Here is a 16,265-nt window from a genome sequence, read left to right on the forward strand (position 1 = left end):
TCCAGCACTCTGTAGCTAGGGCGACACAAATCTATAAAGTTTGTTTCTATTTATAAAGTCAACTTTCTTTGAGTGTATTCAGCCTTACATATCACTTCTGACATAAAATGACGGGACTCACAGCTGAACTAGATGAGATAGCATTCCCAAATTGCCCCCTTTGAAGCTGTGGGTTCTCACTGGGGAACTCCTTTTAACAGCACCACAGAACCCCAATTCTGGTTAGGGTCATTGTGGCATGGGGGTAGTAGGTGTTCCTGCCTTGCACTATTTTTGTGACCCAGTATGGTGCTGGTGGGCCTGTTATGTATTGGTGTAATACCCCTGATGTAACACCTCTGGTGTAATACCCCTGTAATACCCCTGTTTTTGGGCCTGCAAAATGGTGTAGGGGGAGGCAGGGTCATCCCCCTCTCATCTCCCCATGTTATGGTGGTCCTGACCAAAATTGATATCCCACAGAGCTGTTAAAAGGAGTTTCCTGGTTAGGATTCACTGCTTCATAACTTTGGCATGTGGTCTTGTATAGTTTGGCCTTCGTTTTTCCTATGTAAAATTACTTACTTCAGATAGAAAACTAGTTACAAAATGTGCTTTGAGCTTTGCTTTCCAACTTGTTAATGTTTGTGGTTTGTTTACTTGCAATAATTTGTTTACTTGCAAGGATTATATGGGGACATTCCAAGTAGCTTTTCTCCATCAGTACCTGAAGCAGTACATTTCTAGAGAATTATGATATTAGCATTAGGCCACTGTATACACTTTCATATATCATGAAAATCCTCAACCTATGATGTCACTCCTGCTTCTTCCAATTTAACCTTTAGGAAAAGATGACTTAGGGAGAAACTGCAGTATATGCTTCTCCCTCATAGGCCAGATCTTACATGGGTCCTGAAAGCAACTGCAGCAACTTCCATGCTACTGGAGTAATTTAGAAATTCACTCTTGTAGAATGATTTGCACACTGTTGCCTAGATTGGCATTACAGGTGTGTGGAGAGCAGAACTATCTGTGCTTAAACTATGACCCAGAAAAAGGCACTGGAGGGTTCTTTAAAAATCCTTTGTGTTCTATAAAAATACTCACAAAGTATTTTTTAATTATCGAGGCAATTTTCTGAGCATATAGATAACTTAAGATAACATCAACATATTAACCAACATATTTAAGTCTGGTAGCCTTTACCATCAGACTGACACTGAAGGAGGGAAGTATACCAAAGCCAAGACAATTAATGAACAGAACTGCAGGTTCATTTGATCTTCCATTTTACTGATTTTTTTTCTCCTGCATAAGTTATGCTCTAATAAAAATTAAAGAGCAAGTTGCATTTGGAAGATCAGGTCATCGTAATTCATTGACATTAGGCCACATAACTGAATAATGTCTTACTTCAGTGAAATACATCAAATGAGATCAACAATTATGACTCATAAACATGCCTCGCAGGCATAAAACAGCAGGGAATTAGCATGTGAGGCTGATAAATATGCATGTAAATAAGCTCCCAAAGGAATAACATGGGTTTGATTGATAGGTTTAGAATTGGAACATATGTAAACCCCTTTATTCCTCATTCTGGTGTAGCTAAGTAAAGATGCACTTTACTTGTTTAAAAAGTTTCAATAACTTTGTAAATCTTTACTCCACATCTGTGTATATATGATTGTCATTTGTAAGATAAATTGAACTGTCTGCTGTGTGGATGGCATAAATATAAAAGGATTATTTCTATATGTTTGAACGAGTGAACATATTTTGCCCTTGTGACAATATATTTTATTGTATCTATGTGTGTAGCAAGGTATATGAGTCCTTTAATACTTCCTTCTAAGCCTTTAAATTTGTGTTGTATTTGATTAATTGTGCATAAATGTTTTGTGGTAGTTTTCTGAAAAGAGTTTGTAGCCATATCAGCTTCTAGACAGTACACAAATTAGCAGTGGCTAAGAAATGAGTGACATGAAAATTTCATGTATATGTGCTCAATGCTCTCAGATCATATAACTTGAAATCATGTGACGGTAATGGTATTTTGGTAAGAGTGATGGTTAAACTTATTAAGGCCATTGATTTTTTCTGTAAATATCCTTACTTCTTTAAAATGTTAGGAAATAATAGTGAAAAATGTAGTAGTAGTAGTAGTAGTAGTAGTAGTAGTAGTAGTAGTAGTAGTAGTAGAAGAAGAAGAAGAAGAAGAAGAAGAAGAAGAAGAAGAAGAAGAAGAAGAAGAAGAAGAAGAAGAAGAAGAAGAAGAAGAATTTGGATTTATATCCCCCTTTTTCTCCTGTAGGAGACTCAAGGGGCATACAATCTCCTTTCCCTTCCCCCCTCGCAACAAACACCCTGTGAGGTGGGTAGGGCTGAGAGAGCTCAGCAGAACTGTGACTAGCCCAAGGTCACCCAGCTGGCGAGTGTGGGAGTGCACAAGCTAATCTGAATTCCCTAGATAAGCCTCCACAGCTCAAGCGCCAGAGCGGGGAATCAAACCCGGTTCCTCCAGATTAGAATGCACCTGCTCTTAACCACTACGCCACTGCTGTAGCCCATAAATTTAGTCAATCCTTGCCAAGATAGACTAGGATCTCTGTTGAAATTATCTACCATCTTCCCTCTTACCTTTAAATACGATATTTTCACATATTTTATACTTGTTTCCTACAGATTTAATTGCCTCAACAGAAGTGCAACTGAATATCAGTCCATTCTAATGGAAACTTGCTTCAATGTTCTTGGAAATGGATTTTTGCCTTCTAAACATACATATGCCTTGAACAGTGCTACTCAGGCATTAGTAGTACATTCTTATGGAAATATTGCTCCAGTCTAAGGATTGCACTGATGTTTTCTACTTTGTTAAAAATGCATCATATTCTCCCCTATTAATCCTTTTTTGCATTATGTACTAAACTGTAGAATTTCAGACTCTAATAAATGTGTTACAGCTTAATTTAATAAAACTAAGATATTAAGATTTAGTTTAGAAGCCTTGTTTTTCAGTCTTATTTTTTTTCAGATTTTTTACTTGCACATGTGTGTCAAGTGTCAGAATTCACCTCTTTCTCCCTACAATACTTGATTTACCCATTGACTCCTTTGGCGTACTTTACGCTAAATAGATAATTTGTAATTTATATCTCTCACACAGTTCCCAGTTGGATTTCTCATGCACTGAAAAGTCAGAAGCCTGACATTACTGTTCAAAGTTAAGTGCTTGGGGTTAATGAACAGCATTAAATTTTATGAGGCCATGTCCACTAGATGTTAAAAGAAGCTTAAGGGAAGTTTCTCACAGTTAGAAATTAACATTGGCACGTAAGAATGCCCGAGGGAGCTCAATTCTAAAAAAAAACAAAAAACAGTTTGGTGGCATACAAACTTGCTATTATTAGTATAAATATTTTTGTTAGGAAATTGTTTTTCTCCCTTTAAAATAAATTACTGTTTAGATGTATAGATGCCATTTAAAATATAGACACAGTAAAACAAATAAACGGTGTAAGTAAATATTTGCATCCTGTTACGGTTTATGGCATTGCATAGGCATTTTTTATTTTTTTATTTATAGCAGGTTTTATTTAGGCCTTATATGCAAGAAGAACTGCACTGATCTCACTATATTCTTCTTTATTTTAAATGCTTTAATGTTTTTATATTCACTGCCTTGTGAACCCTAATTGGCTGGAAAGGAGGCATAAAATGTTTTAAATAAATAAATACATATTTGGGCACAGCAAAATAACTTCTACTTCTCCAAAAAGCCATTTCAAGATTGTTAAGTGATAATATCTTAAGAGTAAATCTGTTTTGTATAATTTTACACTGGGATATTTTACAGACTCATCCAGTTGAAAAATAATTTATGGGTCATCTGTTTCAATCAGTCGTTGAGTGATACAAGATCCTATATCCTATAACTATTGCATTCCTAGTAGTTAACTTGTTCTTGAAAACCAATTCCCAAAAACTCCCTGAGCTAGTTCAAAGTTTTGTTAATTTGAGAATCAAGAAATAGTTCTAGTAAGGTTGAGAACTGTATAGTGATGGTGCCATCACTAAAAAAGACATGGTTCTATTAGTTGATGATCTAGATTCTAGCCTATTTCCATGAAGTAATCTACAGCATGGGTTAATTGATTCTAAACAAACTAATGACTCAAATAGAAATGCCCTATATGTAACATAAGACTTACACTCGTTATAGTGTGACTGGTTAAAACCAACCTTGTTAATTGTGCCCAAAAGGTGAACATAAACAAGATCTTTCAAAGATGAATGAATGTGCTCCTTGTTACTGCATTCTGGACTAGTTGGAGTTTCCAAACAGTCTTACATCGACTGTAATACAGTAATTTTACTTTGAGGCTAACCAATCTGGCAGTTACTATATTCTAATCTGAGGGTAATCTGGATATATAGTGGTGGCCAAGTTTATTACTAAGAAAGAGGCAGCATGAATACGACAGCTAAAGCTGACAAATGGTTCCCGTAGCAACAGACTTTAGGTTGAAGCCATTCTAAATTTTCCAAAGCCAACATTCTTCCCCTTTCCCAGGGTTGCTCCTGGGGGATAAGGGCCCCTGAGTAATAATATGAGAAGAATCACCAAGATAGGTGGTCTAGTTACAAATGCACCATCCACTGCCTCCTCACATTTTCAGAAGATGGCGGTAGTAGTTTACAAAACAGTAGTGGTACTTGGAAGAGATTAACCTTTAGCCCTTTCCGCATGGACCAAAAGTGGCGGCGTCAGGTTGGTAAAACACCATTTTGGCGGGGATCGTTCGCACAGCCGCCGCTGCCAAATCGCTGCAGCGGTGCTCGGTTCCCACCAAAACAGTGTTTTCAAGCGAGGTTTTTTGCAAACCCAGCTTCCATTTGGTGCCATGCGAATGGCACTGGTTGAAAGCCGGCGTTTCTCCCCCGGCCCTCCCAAATGCTGCTTACCTCCTGTCACCTTCTGTCGCGTTGTGCAGGCCAGGAGACATCCCCCCCTTGCCTCATTCTTCAGGGTCGTTGCTCTGGCCGGGGGGGGGGTGTCCCCTGGCCTCCACAATGCGACAGAAGGCGACAGGAGGTAAGCAGCGTTTGGGAGCGGTGCAGCCTGTGCAAAGGCTGTGCCGCTAGCGCCGCTTCCAGTAGGACCATCCATGCAAACGGTCCCGCGGGGGTGCGCTGGCATAAACTATGCTGCGCACCACCCCCCTCAGTGCCCGTGTGGAAAGGGCCTTTGTGAGGAGAAAGAAACAACAGCCACAAACAGAATTCAGGGGCTGCCTTAATCTCTGTGCTTCAACAACCATTGCCTCAGCACTTACTTGTCTCTGCCATTAAAAGGATTATGATGCCAGACAGCTGGTGATGTGTTTTTACATTTACTGGTCACTGCCAGGCCTAAGGTAATGTGTTTCTTATGACATTTACTAGTGACATCATGTGGGGTGGCCATATGACTGTGGTTCCAACACCATTTTGATGTTCCATTTGATGTTCCCTGAACTTGATTGCAGGGAATCCACATTTTGAGTGAGACATTTTGTAATGTCATGTTTTCCTTGACAATCTGGATATTGAAACCTAGATTTCAGGGAGATATTTTAGAATTCCTGTGTGAATATGCAATTATGTGTGTCTGTAATGAGAAAATCAACAGCATTATACTAAAAAAATTGAAATTTTGTGTAAAATTTACCAAGTTTTGTTTTATAATTTCAGAATTCTGGCATTCCCCTATAATTTTCCTTTTTTCCTTTTTTCTGTTAGACAATTTGGAATGGATGATGTAGAAACTGAAATAACAGAACAGCAGATGTGCAGGGAGATGCAGCAGCTTTGGCTCTGGAGAGTAAGCCATGTGTCAACAGCTACTGAGGGTCATGGAACAGGCTACTGAGGGTCATGGAACAGATAAGGGCCTGTTGACTGGAGACAATCCAGACTGTGTTCTGGTGTCCAGTTTAACCCCAGTTAAATAAAAATATCCTCAAACGCAGCTTGTGCTGCACTCACGGATGTTCCTGGCTCCCCATTCTTGTGTAAAGTGCAATAAAGGAACAGTATTTAAACTGGCTGAGACATAGCAGTGAGGTCTTGTTGTAGTAACTGTAGTTTACCCTAAATAAGCTAGGATTCTTAACTAGGGTTTACTTATGGCTTAGGATCTGGCTAAGTGGAAGGAAGACTAATCCTGGTTAAGCAGTACACCCAGATATGCATGTCACAGGTAACAGTTTTTATGGAGAAATGCATTCTTACTTTGGGGTTTCTCCTTGAGAAAAACTCCATATTTAGATTTAATATTTTTCCTCTCCTAGCAGAAAACAAGCAGGAGAAGAGAAGTCATATGCTCCCAACCATCACCCAAGTACTAACCAAAAAAGCTTTGGAAATGCCAGAGAAAGTGAAATGGCCAGTTCACACTTTAGCTCAAAACTGACACCTAAAAACTAACACTGAGGCTTGGGAGTATTGTCAGGCAAAACTGCATCTTGTTGAAGATCTCAGGAAAGGATTCTTTGCCCCTTGGCACTGTGGGAGAGGGGTTCATTTTGGCTGATTCCATCTGTAAGAAGGAGCTGTCATATTTGAGCTTCGTTTTCATGGCCACCATTGGTACAAGGATATGACAAAGGACCGGTTGCTCCAACAGAGATCTAAGGTAGTAGAAAACTTTTAGCAAACTGACAAGCAGGAAAGGCCTGGGGAGTGGTTAGCTCAAGTCCAGCCTGTTAAACTATTCAGAAGCATCTCCTGCCCTGGCACACTGCAGTCCACTTGCTGGACAAAATACTGTGAAAAGATAAATCAAAGTTTGTGAGGTCGAGTTTTATGGAGGGAAAAGGGATTGGGTAGCCCGCATAGGTATTTCTGCAGTTGCCCAATACCTGGAATTTGACCTGATTTTGTGGCGGGAAGACGGGAGGAACTGCCCTTTGAGCACTGTTTTTAAAATACTGGTTTCTGACCACTGAAAGATCTATTCAAATTTCTCTTTCCAGTTCCAGTTCTGGAGAAACTATCCATACAGTGTGAAGTTTCTTTTCTTGTGATCTTGAGAGTTAGAAATATACTCTTTTTTAAGGGTTTGGAGACTGGGCACCTTGGGAAATTAAAGACATCTTTTGTTAAGCACTAACTTAAAGTGTTGTTGTCTTCTAGAGGTGCTGCATATGAAGCTAGTTAGATGAGCATGTTTTCAGATATTCCTGCTTGGTTTCATTTATCAATGTCAGATCAAGAAAAATAATCCTCAAAAATTATCAATCTGTAGGTAATTCTAGACTTTAGTGAATATGTCACAGTGAGACCCACTGAATGTTTACAAAAACTTGTGTAGGCTTGCCCTTGTGGTATGTTTGCTGCTCTAACCATGCAAAGTCTAAGAAGCTTTTCAGTTTAAGATTTTTTTTCTGTCAAACAAGCTATCATTTTTACACTTCTATGTGTCAATTTCACTTTCCCACTTAGCAGCTTCAGCTGCTGCAAATTTAGGTTGCTATCCAGAGGGGTATGTGCACCCATATCCTTTGAGTTTCTCTTGTATCAGCTGCACTTCAGTGCTTTAACTGCCTCTGCCACGACCACTACCAGAGTCAAAACTTGTTCTGCAGTTAAACTTTTGCATGTGTGTACAAGGTTGGATTCAGTTTAGATCTGACCAAGTATTACATGTGATATTCATAACATGTTTTGTATTGAATTGTAATTTTACTGGTACTATAATAATGAATCTTTAAAGGATCCTCACTTGTGTGTAACAATTATTTGTTTTAAGGACTACTTCCTGCCTTTAGAAATCTACATATCTCTGTGCACTGTTTTTGTGTATGGAATTTAAATCTAACTATTGCTGTCTTACAGTGTGGAGAGCAGACTGTGATTCAAATGCTGATGGGTACATTTTTAAACAAGGTTGAAATGTTTCTGCAGCTCAGTTTTCTTCCAGTTACCTGCTAATGCTCTGGTCTCACCTGTTGTAGGTAGAGGTCTTTGGTCTGAGTGTGGAAGTGTGCATAGAATTTTTGCCTCCATAGGAACAATCTATTATTTATTTATTCAAATTTTTAACATATTTGATTTATATCCCTCCTTTCTCCAAAAACATAGGTCTCAGGGCAGCATACAACATGCTTAAAACAATATACTAGTTCATAAAAGTTTAAAACTATACTAATCATCAATAAAATGTAAATTTTAAAATAGCAAACAATTGAATCTATAAACGCCTCCAGCTCAGTTCAGGAATATGAACCCCTATTAAAATGTACAGGCATGGGTGGATTAAGTAGAGGTATCAAACAAGATGGTACTGTGTTGGAATTGCGCTGGTCCTTTGGGATGTATGAGGTGCCTCAACCAAAGCCTGACAGAACATCTTCATCTTAAAGATTCTGAGGAACTGTTTAAGATCCTGCGGGGCATTGGTGTCAGCAGACCCAGAGTTCCATCCAAAGCAGAAAAGGCCAGGGACTACCAGGAGATTTTTGTTAGTTGACCGCAATGCCCTCCATGGGCAATATGGGGTAATGCGGTTTCACAGATGCTCTGATTTTAGATTTTAATTTCCAAAAACAAACTACACTTTTGCACTGTTTTTGACAGCCGTTTTCTAAACTACAGAATATAAAGGTGCAAATGTGTACCCACTGTAAACTCTTCAAAATGGAACAGGACCTTCCTTGTTGATAAAAGCCTATCATATCATTGCTTCTCTTGGCCAAGAGCTCTTTTAAGCTAGCATGGTGTAGTGGTTAAGAGTGACAGACTCTAATTGGGCCAACTGGGTTTGATTCTCCACTCCTCCATATGAAGCCTGCTTGGTGACCTTGAACTAGTCAGTTCTTTCAGAACTCTCAGTCCTACCTACTTCACAAGGTTCCTGTTGTATGGGGAGAAGGGAAAGAAATTGTCACTTTGGGATTCCTTTCGGTAGAGAAAAACAAAGTACAAAAACCAACTCTCTGCTTCATAATGGAAAGTCACTTCAGCTCTTTTAGAAAACATTCATTTTTCCTAAGCATGTTGTGGGAAATTTTACAAAAAATCCTAGCGTCTTTCACATTTTAATTTTAAAGAAAGCTCAGGAGAAGCAGTCCCCCTGGGGGCAAAGATGACTCCCTCCCCTTAGAATAGCACAAAGAAGTGCTCAGTAGATAATAATAGGTCCTTAACTGGAAATGATACTCCTGAGTACAGAAGTCTCATTTCCTGATGGTGGATATGGTATTTGCTGTTTCTTCTGCCTGCCTGTTCAATTCATTGACATTCACTGGAGTACAGAAGAGCCCAAGCTGTCCCACTATATGCACACATCTCTCCATCCCTGCTTACTTTCCTTTTACCAAAATTTATTAGGCCATAATTGTAGTAGCAGGCTGCATTGTGATGAAGAGGGCTGGGGTTGACGACAGAGATCTCCATGAGGATTAAGAATTGTACCATCTGGGATGCCAGCATCCTGGGAAATTTAGTTTCTCAGGACTTTGTAGTAAAAACTTGAAAGACAGTATTTCATGGAAGCCCTAATGTCCTAGGACTGTGGTTGTAATGGAAGCAGCAGCCATGCCCATACCACCCCTTCCACATTTTAGAGTGGGAAAGAGAAAGGCATTTGCAGTAGGAGGAAGTTTCGAATCATTCCCATTATTAGCCAACTCCAAACTTGGGAGAGTCTTCAGATGCATGGCTTATAACAGGCTGAAGAAATCTGAAATGGAGAAATTAGCATCTGACCCCCCTCCCTTTTTTTTTTTTCCTCCTGAAATTTGCTGCATTCAGTACATAGAATTCCCTTGATTGTGGTCTTGGCACTTTACAATATCTCATTTCAGTGCTTTTTTCCCCTAAGACTAATTATAGTTAATATTAAGATGTATTGCTGAGAGGGCATATTGAAAAATTGCCTTAAATCTTAATACTTAGCCTTTGATTACCATGCATGTTTATTTCATGAAAAATGTCAACTTTTGCATCGTCTCATAAGCCAATGACCTAGAGGGTCCCAATTATTAACTGCTATATACTTTTCTGATTAGCAAACCAAATAAAAAAAATAAGTTTAAGCACCAGCAAAAATTTTACTTGCAAGATTGCTTTAAGAGTGGTTTTTTTGTGATCACAAAACAGATTTTTTTAAAAACAGCATAAAATCTTGAATATATTTTTCTTTTTTTTACTTTGGGAAACTTCAACAACTCCTTTAGAGTGTAATGTACTTCAATTTTTGTAGCCTAATAATTATTTTATAAATATCAGAAGTGCAGTGCACTTAATTCTTTAGCTGAAGGCATTATGTTCAGTTTCTGTACAGTGCTTCAAGCTTGCTCCATTTAATCATTTTAAAAGCTTAGTTGGTGTAAATTGAATTTAACACTGTAGTTGCAATGGTGTTATGTAAAAAGTCCAAAAAGAGTGCTTATGGCTCTGGCTTGTACTGATCTTAAACTCTTTAGCACCCTCTGTTGTAACATTTAGGTAACATCAGATGTGGTTATCTTTAAGAAGCGGATTGCTATCAGATTTATCAAAGCATGTTAAACCCTGATCCTTCAGATATGTGTTTTGTATTTTGCATAATTTATCAAATTTTAAATTGATTTAATTCAAATATTTTTCAATTCTTGCCTTTTTTAACTTGAAGTCATATTCTTATACTAGGGATTCCATCAAATTAAGATCTTTTGGTTTGTTGTAGTTTTATTTTTAAAAGAGATTAATTCTGTTTTGTATGGATTTCAATTTACTGAGATACTCAAAACACTATAGATTCATCTGTGGTGTGTTGAAGTACAAATTGTAAGCCTGGCACTCATCAGACTGTAGTGCTTCAAAATAGAAGGAACTTGAAATCGTCCATGCTAAAATTAAGAATTTATAACTATATGGAGCAGATGTTTTCATAAACATTTGCTATAATTAATTTCAACTAGGGGATTGGCGGAACAAAGCATTTGCTCCCTCCTCTAAACTTTAATGCCTTTTCCCCACACAGCAATCTCAGAATTTTTTTAATATTGTTAATGAAATAAATTGACTTCTCTGTTTGGATTTCACGGTGGGAAAGAGAAGCTTAATTTGTATTATATTCTTGCCTTTGACACAATGGAGAAATGTAAAATTCAGTAAACAGCGGAATTAGGAATCTTCAATAAGCTTTTTTTTTTTACATTGAAAACTCTGTTAAGGGTTTCTTAACTACAACAATAGTTTTCTGTTTAGCTTGTGAATTATAGTTTCGATCTTAGTATTATGTAGAGTTAAATTCAACATACTGCAATTTGTGTTGCCTTATTGCACGTTTGCATTTTGTATATGTAGAATTGATATATATTTTAACAGTTGTATGTGAAAAAATATGTAGACCAAAGTTTACCTCTTTTCCTATAATTTTTGCTGGGTTTTAAAGTAAAATAATAATGTATTTTTTTTAATAATATGGCTGTCTTTCTGTGGTTAGTTAATTAAATTTATATCCTGCCTTATGCTACTCAAGTTTGTTTCAAGCACTAGGATCAAAGAACAGTATATTTTAGTAATCCATTGGACTTCTGTGTACCTACTGAACAGAATTTGCTGCACTATCTTTGGTGCCAATTTATTTTCCTCACTATTTCTGCACTTTATTTAAAAAATACTGCTTAATTGAGAGAGCAGTTTTTAAAAGTTTTAAAATAAGCACAGCCTAATTGTTCTACACCTGAAAGCTCCAGTGCAGCTGCAGAAAATTTTGAGCAAACCAGCATTCTTGACTGATCTGTCATCTTCAAAGTGTGCAAAGAAAAATAGGTAGCTGTCATTAAAATTACATTTCAGCTTTCAATAACCATTTAATGAGTAGTGTAATTATATAAGTATGGTACCTCAAGTACTTCACTCAATAATTAAAAATAATCTCATCTTTAAAGTGAAAGCTCTAATTATTATTTGACTTAACCAGGACCACTGTTATGATCTCCAGTGGCATCTCGGAGTGTTTTGCAGGTATAAATTAAAGCTGAATAAATCATTAAATTATTAAGCTTCAAATATGCAAAAATAGAAATATGTAGTATTTAAAAACTATGCTATCTCAATTCATAACTTCATAATGTAAGCAGATTCTTCTGCATTTCCTTTTCCAAGATCACAAATTATGCACTTTTAAAATAATATATCTCCATATATGATTACTGCCGTACATCACCAAGTAAAATATAATTTAATACAGTTCTACTTTCTTAGCAGTGATATATCTTTTTATTTTTGGTTTGCAGAAGATGAAAGACTAAAACAAAACACGTTTATCCTTCTATCTTTTTTTTCAAAATCTTTTTTTTTGTCTGAATGACTCTCTACCACTTAATAGGTTTAAAATAAGAAAAGTAGAAGAGTTTGGATTCATACCCCACCTTTCTCTCAAAGTGGCTTACAAACTCCTTCCCTATGTCTTCATCTTCTACATTCTACATATATTACATACTTAAACTGAGCTACAGTATATGAAGACTATTCTTTTCTCCACATGATATGATGCCTAAGCACAGGATTGTGTGGAGGAATGTACTACTATGTGTACCACTTGTACTCTGTTGTGATTTTTGCGATTGCAGCACCTCCAAGCAAATTCCACTGGAATTGATGAAGTCATTATTAAGTGAATATATCCGTTAATATATTCCCTGTCTTTATATATAATACATTTATGCATACAGTCCTATTTCAGAAGGCTGGGATTGCATAGGGGAAAGAAGAAACTTTTTATTGCGTTATTACAGACCTGCAGTTTCCTACCCAGACTTATGTGCAGAGGTGGGATCCAGCAGGTTCTCACAGGTTCCCGAGAGTAGATTACTAATTATTTGTGTGTGCCGAGAGGGGGTTACTAATTGGTGATTTTGCCACATGACTTTTGCCTTAGTTATGCCCTCCTCTCAGCAGTAGAGCACAGAACTTGAAGCAGTCTAGCAGGAGATGCACCGGCGTGCGTGGCAGCCTGCGTCTGCATGCATTCGTTTCCCACCCAAGGACTGGCACAGCGGCTGCGTCCTTACCACAGCCCTGCCCAGGAATGCCCTGCCCCAGAATGCCCGGCCACGCACCTTTCGTGCCCTGCCCAGCCCCATTGGCGCTATGCCACAGTTTGAATCCCACCACCATGGGAACCTGTTACTAAAATTTTTGGATCCCACCACTGCTTACGTGGCTTCTGAGTTGGCAAACTAGAACATTGGTTCTTCTATGTAATAGTTTCCAATCTAATAACTATTCAGTGGGACGATAACCTATATCTTTTAATAAGTCTGATTCAAGTATTTACCATAGAATATTATGCTACCAAATTCATCATTCATGTCTGTGGGTACAGGCCATTGTATACTTGACCCATTTTTTTTCTTTCTTATTAGGTGGTGATGAGGTTTAATACTGTAGCACACTTTACAGTACAAAGATAAAACATAACATTTCAAGTTTGTGACTTTTGTTCAAGTAGTAAAAAAAATGGCCCAATAAAAGTCTTGCCTTAATGATTTTTGGCAAACTCATGTAAATAGATCTTGGTGATCCAAAACCAGGTATAACAATTGACTTCACTGCTTGAGGAGACAGATGGTGAAGTTCTCTGTGTTGTCTGTGGCTTGTTTATGCATGCAAATTACCATACCACAATTCTCCATTCTTCAAAAGTTAGGTGTAAACATGTGTAAACTTGTTCGTAGAATCATTGTTGAGGGATAAACTACTTTGCATAGTTCAGATTTAGAATTCTATTACTAGCGTCAACTTTATCATAATAAAAAACTATGGTCAATAATTTTAAATAAGATTCAGGATAAATCTTTCCTGTTTGGTCCAATCCAGAGACTAAAAGAACCCTAGATGGTTACTTCTGTGCATCACAGTGCTTAACACCCAACTTTTGTAACATATAAGGAGTTAACGTGGTTACACATGTGCACCTGCATTGCATTCAGTTGATCAAGGTAATTAAGTATGGCTTTCCATGGCATCGTGTAAAAATCTAATATTTCACATCCTATATTCTTATTAATCCCAACCAACATGTAGTCTTGTTTGTCTTTCTAGGCGGGTCCAATGAAAATGGAAGTATTCATCACGACTCTGATTCTGATGGAACTTTTCTTTCCTATAGGTGAGTATTTCTTCAGTTTTATGGCTGGATGGCTTTTCTTACATTCCTAGAGTAGGAATATACTGATTTTTAAAAATGTTTACAGTTTAATTTCATATTTGTTGTTTGATGAGGTGTTTGCAAAAAGGGAATTAAAAGTATTCTTGCAATGCCTCATGTTTTGAATTGACAGAAGATATCCAGTGTATTACAAAATTGTATTGAACTTTTATTCAAGAGGTATTTTGCCTGAACTTATGAGAGGCCTTAATGGCAAAAAACAAAACAAAAACAAAACCCTCATAATGATATGACACAAAAGGTACCGGCATTTGATTTAAACATATGCACACAGTGAACAATATTCCACCTACATTTATTATTGAATAGTTAAACCAGAATTGAATAGTGTTTTCTGAGTATTGCTTGAGTACCTTTTTGAGATTTTTTATACTGGAAGACAGCTAAAAGCAAATAGCCCTGTGTAGCCTGATAATATACAAAATAGATAGAAACTTCCATGTCATTCTCTCTAAACAAAAATGATTCAAAAATAGGGTGCAATCAGGGGATGGGGCAAGCAAAGGCATAGGAAAAAGATAACTGTTAATACTATTACTGCTACTTGCAGAGTTACTGTGAGTTCATCAAAACAATTTGAAGTCTACAATGGGATTTGTCTGCGAAACGGTCCAGTGTGGAGGTTAGCCTGTTGAGCAACTCTTTTCAGTCAGATCCTCTATCATCCTTCGGGGGAGGGCGGTATATAAATATGACCAATAAATAAATAAATAAATAAATAAATAAATAAATAAATAAATAAATAAAATAATGGCCATCACTTGCTTATGATTTTTTCTGCTGCTCCTATCCACTGGCAATGAATTCTGCGGTATAATTATATATTTCCGTATGTCTATTCTAACTCTGTTGCCATCAACCATTGGCTGCCTCCAAGTGTTAATGTTATGGCATAGGGAGACAAAAAAATCTATCTGTTTTCTCTAGTCCATTTGTAATTTTATAGGACTTTATCTTGTCCACCCTTACTAGTCTTTTTCTTTTTTAATTAAAAAGCCACAGACTCTTGAGCTTTTCCAGCTCTGCATTTTTTAAATTGTTTTTAGGTATGATAACTGTACACAATCTTCAAATTGAGGCCACACCACAGAATTACTATACTAGCCATTCTGATTTCATTCTCATTCCTAATAATTCCCAGCCGCTGCTACACATTGAGTTGACATTAAGTTATCCACTGACCTCAGCAGTTCAAATCCCATTGGCATATATTTAAAGTTAGGAATTATCATTCCAGTGCATGTCATTTTCCACTTACCCTGTTTCCCCGAATATAATACATCCCCTGTAAATAAGACGTAGTAGAGGTTTTGCTGAAGTGCGAAATATAAGGCATCCCCCGAAAGTAAGACGTAGCAAAGTTTTTGTTTGGAAGCATGCCCGGCGAACAGAACACAGAAAAATAAGACATCCCCTGAAAATAAGACATAGCACATCTTTGGGAGCAAAAATTAATATAAGACACTGTCTTATTTTCGGGGGAAATGCCACTCACCCAGTTTAGGGATATTCTCCTATATTTCTTCACAATCTGCACTGATTTTCCCAATCTTAAGTGATTTGATATTAGCTGCAAATTTGATCATAAGTTTCATACAGTAGTTGATCACAGATCATTTGGTCTATATTATTCATATCAAATGGGACTTTATGACTGAAAATACATTTCTCTATCTTGACATTGAATTTGCTGCTGATTGTCATGAAGTCAAGTGTCATAGCCCTAAGAGTTTGTGTGAGAGTATCATAGTGTACTGCCTACATAGTTTACTGGATAGTAATTGTTCTTTTAAAATAAGAGGTAGAGCATAACTGTGCTAAAATATCATTAAGTCATTATTTTAAAATCAACCTCTACCTTTTGTGAAGTGCAATAGCATTAGTTTATTGTTACAATTAGAAAGAAAGTGAAAATGATGTAGCTAGGACATACAGTATGTTAAGAGAGGGGTTGATATCTGGCTTTTAATAGTTGGCAGACCTGACACTGCTATTAAGTAGTATTACAGCATTTAAGATGTGAAATGAATATTTTATGCTCAGTAACAAGCAACTCCAAACATATAATGAGGCT

General features: G+C 37.1%; 1 protein-coding gene across 2 annotated transcripts in view; it reads left to right on the plus strand.

Annotated features, from left to right (window-relative positions):
- The window catches only part of TBC1D5 (TBC1 domain family member 5), a 336,693-nt gene that overhangs the window by 139,161 nt on the left and 181,267 nt on the right, over window positions 1-16,265 (plus strand). For both annotated transcript variants that reach the window (XM_048510711.1, XM_048510712.1), the window contains exon 4: window positions 14,065-14,131. In XM_048510711.1, the coding sequence (XP_048366668.1) occupies window positions 14,065-14,131 (67 nt within the window). The remainder of the gene's footprint in view (window positions 1-14,064; window positions 14,132-16,265) is intronic.

The sequence above is a fragment of the Sphaerodactylus townsendi genome, linkage group LG11, assembly GCF_021028975.2.
Source record: "Sphaerodactylus townsendi isolate TG3544 linkage group LG11, MPM_Stown_v2.3, whole genome shotgun sequence".
NCBI classification, from domain to species: domain Eukaryota; kingdom Metazoa; phylum Chordata; class Lepidosauria; order Squamata; family Sphaerodactylidae; genus Sphaerodactylus; species Sphaerodactylus townsendi.